The 7199-nt window shown below is 37.6% G+C and overlaps 1 protein-coding gene across 1 annotated transcript in view; it reads left to right on the top strand.

Annotated features, from left to right (window-relative positions):
* The first annotated feature begins 5878 nt into the window (after nt 1-5878).
* Nucleotides 5879-7199, top strand: part of arl15a (ADP-ribosylation factor-like 15a) — an 84049-nt gene continuing 82728 nt past the window's right edge. The window contains exon 1 of the mRNA XM_030104174.1: nt 5879-6250. Coding sequence (XP_029960034.1) covers nt 6239-6250 — 12 coding nt within the window. The 5' untranslated portion in view covers nt 5879-6238. The remainder of the gene's footprint in view (nt 6251-7199) is intronic.

Below are 7199 nucleotides of genomic sequence, written 5' to 3'. Positions count from 1 at the left end.
AACTGAGAAAATTTACGAAGAAAACACATTTATTTATCATGAGTGAGGCATACATAACAGAACAATGAGAGTGACTCTGCTGTTGATGTGCAGATCAATACCAAAACAAGAATATCTCTGATTTAATCATGGTGGTCTTTGGATTGATCCTCATGTGGAAACATCAGTACCTTCATTGTAGTTTCTCTACTGTAAATGATTGATCCATTTGGGCAAATTATTTCTATTCATAGTTAACCTGAACTACACACACAAGGAACAATCAAATGACCCACAGTCAAATTCAAATGGTTTTGATAGTAAAATACCTTTAAATCTTTTCTTCAGATTGTCCTCATGCAGCAGGTTTTTGTTCAAAGTATTTGTTTTAGTCAGAATTTGATCAGAAAGGGAGATCAGTCGCTTCACCGATCACTAAAAAAATTGTCTTAGCATGAGCATCAAAGGTTTATTTGCTTTTTAATGCAACCTTTTTTGATGGTCCAACCTGATCAATGAGCCTGCATGTGACCCTTCCAAGGAGCTCGATACCCTTGATAATGATTTTTTTTTTAATCTCTCATATCTGCCACACAAAAGTTTTTCTTTCAGAAAATACAGAAAAAGATGCAACTGACTCATCAGACACAACACATTGTGTCCTCAGTTCCTCTTCAACCAGGCGTGTTGTCTCATACTTTCCACTGTTTAGTCATTTTGAACTACAGCCACCCATTCATGTCAATATTTGACACATATCTGAACACATGCCTGCCTACTCTAAAGCACAAAATGCATTTTTTATTTCTGTTGTTCGTCTGTAGAATATGTGATGATCTTCTTTGAGCTAAAAAATGTATCATTCAATCTGAATTACAGTTGAGGGCTTAAACGTAAGCATTACAAATATTTGTTTTCTTGCAAAAATGTACACAGTCTTCATCAAAATACCAAGGGTCTGAACTGAGTGACAACTACAATCCTAATCACAAAAGTTGGGGGAATGCAGACAATAGAAATACTGAAGTCGTGACTGCTGCTATGATCTTTATCACATGTTGACATCAGTTTCTTTGTTATTAAATATACATTTCATCAGAAACCTGACCAAATGACTCCCATTTAAATCAACTGGGAAACGCTGGCCAAAAAGTCTTATTGCGAATGTTCCAGTATTAGAAGCAACATGAGCAGCTGGAGCCACATAAAATTCACCAATTTAAGATAAAATTGCAACTGTGACAGGTGACAGAGAGGGTTTCACTTCACCTTGTGAAACGTTTAAGTTTGAAAGGGACACTGTCAACTAAATGCTGATAGACTCAGTGTTTCACATTCTTGTAGCGCTCGTCCATCTGTCAGATCAGTGTTGAATGTCAGACTCACGTTGACTTGATGTCTTGATCATTTCAGCAGGTTTCCTGTCAAAGTCTGAATGGCTGAACATTCTTATTTTGCTCTCAGTGCAATGTCAGACAAGTTTCTTTTTTTATATGCTTTTTGTGTACTTGTGTAACTTGAAACAGCTTATTTTGTCTGTGAATGAAAACTGGTGGCAATAGCCTACTTTTCCAGCATTGGCAATGTGTTCAGGTGGTTTTCTTTATTCGACAATAAGATAGGGTTTCACAGTTGAAAAGTCAAACATAAAAGATATACCGAGATACCGAAGAAAAAAACGGAGTAATTTCATCTTTAAAGCTTTCATTTGGTGTTTTTCAATAAGTTTTTCAACATTTTCAAGAAGATGATCAAAACTGTTAAATAACAAATGAATACAAACAAGTATGGGTTAATCTACCCATACTTGTCTGTGCAAGCTTCTTATCCCGAAAATAAATGTATTCCATAGAAATTCTGCTTAGTACCACTTAAATTGCAGTTGATACACAAGAGGAAATTCTCCAATATAACAGTCAAAAAAAAAGACTGCTGACCATCTAAATATTTAAAATGTTTATTTTTTTTTTCCTGTTCCAGTGGGAGAGTTTGCTGTGGGCAGATTGGTTTATTGATTAGATGCACTTAAGTTGCCAACATTGCATTTGTTAATGAGATCTTTAACTGTTCCCTGTATTTAACAGGAAATAGTGCACACTTTCCCCATGAATCATTCAAAACCCCACAATCCTATTAGATTTCAGAAAAATAACATTATATAAAGGCAGATAGCTTCGACTGAGGTGATCTGATTATGCAGTTCAAAGAATATAAATAGAGCAGATGTGTTTTTTTACTTTGCCCATCCTCCTAAATGGAACAATGAGGAGGAAAATAATGTACACAACTATGGCAAGCTAACAGGTTTGTGTTTTTTGTCTAACAGTGCAGAAAGAATGCATTTTAACAGCTTCATAGCTGCAAACCATAAAACCTACCATGGAATCCCCCGGAGCTGCAAAAAACATAACGCCTTTCCTCTCTCAACTGTTTGAATGTCTCGTCGTTGATTTGAGTTTTACAGTCTCCCTCTCACACAACGCAATCCATCAAAGAAAAAGAACACCCTGCTAATCTCTCAGGGTCATGTCAGATTTTCTGTATGTCCACAACAAATGTGTTTCAAAACATAGATCTTACCTCAAGTGAAAGGAATACGTACAAAACATCTTAATTTTAAGAAATACATTGTTACTAATGCATTAATATACAACACAAACCTCTCATTTTCGATTCTTCTGGCGTTCTGTTACATAAGCGACTTGTTTTGCAGAAGATGAGTGGCACGACGCGCCATTTACTCTTGTATACACTGCCCCCTTGTGGCTAAATTTGCGTTTTGCATTCATGTCAAGGTTGTGCAGATGGTTTGAATCACATTAGCTTGGAGTGAAAATAAGAATGAATAAAAAGATAAAAATGGAAGTGTAAAATAGAATGCCTTTATTGCAATTATTTGTGAAAAGATGACTGGAAATTCTTTTGAATCGAAGGGTCTTTTTGCATTGAGTTTGCATGTTCCCCTTCAGCATAAATTTGTTCTTGTTTAACATTTGAAAGCGTGCTTCTGAAGTGTTGGAGATGGAACTATGGATGATCTTGCTATGAAATCATGGAAACTGTCGCGAATCAGGCACTACAGTAAACTGTGCCATAGTTCCTACAGACCACCAGAGGTCTCCCCTCCCCCGAGAGAGTCCAGCAACATTGCTCATTCCTTTTCTCTTGTAATTCAAATGCCACCCTGACTCTCTGTGTCCTACAGAATCTGTATCTTTCAGAGCGTTCCAAAGGACAACCAGTTCACTTTCCACACCACTGAGTGTTGGGACATCTTTTATAGCGCATCCCATGAAATATTGAGGAGGACTCTTTTCTCCCGGGAGAAGGATTTACTCCAGTATGCAGCTTGCATCACATCAGCACCACTTGTGATTTATGCTGCTTCTCCAGTCAGGATGATATCACATCTCTTATGTAATTTTTTTTTTTTTTTTTTTAATTTTATCTCTCATTAGGTCATTCTTGTTCATATTAGTCTTGTTAATTTAATCCCATAGTAGACACTTTTCTATGCACACTGTAAGGGACTTTATTGAGAATACTGGAGATTATAGCAACAGTCCTGAATGGGACTGCAGAGTGATTGGTCTTGCTCCTTTAAACATGACATAAGCTTCTTTTCCATCTCTCTCATGGAAAGTTGCCATGAATCTTCTCAGCTCACTGTGACATTATAAACGATTGCACATTTATTCAGCAAATACAAAAAACAGACCGATATGACAAATAATGCTAAATTGATAATTTTATGTTCGCATTTTTTTCTTTTTTTTTTTTTTAAACCAATTTCCTTCTGGCAGTAACAGCTGCACAGAAACCAGTCTTCCATTTTGAGACAAGCTACATATACTGTCATCTGTTGTGCATGCTGTCATCCTCCATTCATTATGTATTGTGTGATGTATTAAGTCAGAGGCAGTCATGTGCTGCTTAAATAGTTGAACACAGAAAAAGAGAAATGCCAGTGTAGTCACACATTGAGATTCTTAAGTTTGATGTTGATGTAAATGTTCTGAATGTAAAATATAAGATCTTATATACTGTACTGTTGTGCAAATCTATGTATTTAGTGGGAAAAAAAATAACTTCATTGATTGTTGCTGTCTGTTCCAGTCTCGGTGCTTTTATTCTCTAATTACAACTGGAAAAAGTAAAACCCTCTGAGCCTGGTTTTGTTTCCTCCTGGTAAAAAAAAAAAAAAAAAAAGTTTTGTTATTGCTGTAGTTTTTTTCCTTTGGTCCCTTTCCTGCCTGTGTTTGTTTAAATTGTTGTGTTTTTCTCTGAAAAAGTGGCAAGAGATGGCTATTTATGCGATTACTGCTCCATCAACAGTATTGGGCAAGTTACTTTTAAAAAGTAATTCGTTGTAGCTACTAGTTACTTCTTCAAAAAAGCAGCTGAGCTAAAATATTTTAAAAGTAAACATGTTTAAAAATGTCAAATAATGTGGATCCCCTCTTAATGGAACTTCAAGATGCGTGCATGTTAAATTATTTATTATAAAACTGAATATATGATCAATGAAATAAATGGACACTAGACAGAACTGATTATAAACAGGAAACGCTACATTATTTCTAAATTACTCAAATGTTGCTGTGTGATTGCATGAGACAAGACACTATCAAATTTAATCTGTAACTGTAGATAGCATTTCTACATTTTCAGAAGAAAAATAAAAAAAATCAATAGATGTCTTTACTTCATTTAAAAGCTGCTTGTGAATGATCAGGGCTCTATGGCTGTATCTCTCAGTCACGTTCCAGCTTACTGTATGCTGACGTCATTTAGAACTGTGCTGACTGAGGAGTTGCAACAACGTATCGTTTTAAATAAGGCACCGTCTAATTTGACCTAGATATGCAAATTAGATGATGACGACTTTAAATTGATACATTGTTGCAAATTAGATGATGACGTCACATTTAGAACTTTTCTGACTTAGGAGTTGTCAACAATGTATTGCTTTTAAAGCAACGTTTTTTTGTTGTTGTTTTTGTTTTATTCTTTCATAAAACAACATCATATATGTAATTTAATTATTACGCATTTATTATAAATATCATTGTTTTACATTTTGCAACTGGTTTTATTGCTTAGCACGTTGCATTGTTTTTTATGAATATAAAATGACACGACATAAATAAAGATTGATTGATTGATTTATTGATTGATGAATTGATTAGGTACTTTCATTTAAATTATTATGACACTGTAATATATACAACACAACTTTCAATTAAATTAAATTCGATTCAGCATTATTTATATAGTGCCAAGTATCACAAAGCAATTTCAAAGACACTTTTACAGATAAAAACTCAACAGTTCTACATGTGCAAGCATAAAAAAATACTGGGGAGAGGATTGTGCTTTGTTATATTTTGCACCTTCACAGAAAATCATACTTTGTATTGAACATCTCAAAGAAGTGTATATACTTTTTATTTTAAAAGTTGCATAGTACATGTCACATTCATGGAACAAGGTTGTGAAGGTGTGTCAATTTTGCAACATTGTGTTTGTTTTAGTAATACCGTACGCCACTTCTCCCTGCTGAGTGTCAGCCTCCTTTTAAACTAGCACTGTTTGAGATGAGAATATTAAAAAAAATAAAAAACATCCAGATGGATGATCATTGTACCAAGGATTAAGCACAAAATCGCGGATATTTACTCTGTAGATTATCAAAAACTACCAAGATCATGTGAAACTTGCTCGTTGACTCTTAAATATATAACCGTGCTGCTTTGAAAACATGAAAAAAGGAGGATTTAATAAGCAGTGCAGCGTTTCAGCTGAGACACCTCCTGTGAATGAAAATAGCCACCATGTGTTTGGTCACGTGACCAGGCTGCGTGCGCAGACGCGACGTAAGTGACGTAGCGGAGTGGGCTTCGTTTTAGTTTCCTCCACTGACACTGTGATAAAAACTGGAAGTCAGCCGGTGGCACAGGGGCTGTTTATCCAGGAAAACCCCCTCCAAGCCAGCGGCCCTTCTCGATCGAAGCACACTCGGTCGTCTGTAGGCTAAAACTTAGCCTTTTATCCAGGAAGACGGCGAAAACTGCAGCTTGCAAACCCCACGAAAGGCTGTGTTTTTTTTTTTTTTTTTAATTTTTTGCTGTGGCTCTCGAAAGGCGGGGAATACAAAGCGACGTGTGGCAAAAAAATCATCATATTTTGGACTCACTGTGGCAATAACGGGATTACTACAAAGCCAGTTCGTGCTGCTGTGGCTGGTCAGTGATAGTACATGGATTATCTGGTAAGTAAACAGCGAAATGCGGTGGGACAGTCCTACAGGCTGCCTCCGATGTTTGGTTTCTCTCAGCTGGTTCCTGTGAGGTCACTCAGGTGGGCATTTGTCCACAGCTTTCACCAAACTGCTTCATTTAACACGCCGAGTGTTGTACTGCTTGTTTTTCCTGTGCTAATGTGTCAAGAGGAGCCCGTAGCTTTCGCCTATCAGCTGTAAACTAGTCGTAACTGGTTGACCCACAGACCCCGATCTGTTTGCATGTGAAACACGATAACTAGTCTGAAAGCTACACCCATCTGGAGGCACTGCTGCCTCCGAGCTGTTATTTTCCACAAAACTACCACTGCTGGTGCTCAACATAAAGCAGCAATCAGTGCTGGCCCAGGTTGCCTGCAGCCAAGGTGTCCCTCAAAAGAGAAAAGGTGGGGGTGTTTTATCTCTGCACTGATTTCACATATCTGCTTCTAACTTCCGTCAGGTTGGGTTTAATTTAGACCTCTGTGGCAGTACTGGGCTGGGACAATATGGTTTTTGGGCCTTTGCCCACATTGTGGGGATGGGATGGGTGCTGCTGAAACAGTACAACAATAGGGAGGAAGCTGCAACTGAAAGCTTTGCCTGGGAATTCATAAAGAGAGAGGAGGGGGAAAAAGTGTGCACACATTGTGTTGTCATCTCACATGGAGGTGGGGGGGCAGAGTGACTGTGTGACACGCAGAGGAACTTGCCCGCCCAGTGTTATCAGTTTGTTTATGATGGGCCTCCCAAGATGTGAGACCTGAGAGGAACTTTGAACTTTGGCGTCACTGGGACACTTCTTGAGGAGAGATTACAAAGTCCTATCCAGTGACTGCCACCGGAGCAGCTGTACGGTTAATCCCTGGCATGTCTGTGGCTTATGAACTTAGTGACAAATCTTGCGGAAAACAAAAGAGGCAATTTACTCAAGTTATCC

Source organism: Salarias fasciatus, chromosome 12 (genome assembly GCF_902148845.1).
Source record: "Salarias fasciatus chromosome 12, fSalaFa1.1, whole genome shotgun sequence".
Lineage (NCBI taxonomy): Eukaryota > Metazoa > Chordata > Actinopteri > Blenniiformes > Blenniidae > Salarias > Salarias fasciatus.
The sequence above is the reverse complement of the archived record's forward strand: the minus strand, read 5'-3'. Positions and strand labels throughout refer to the sequence as shown.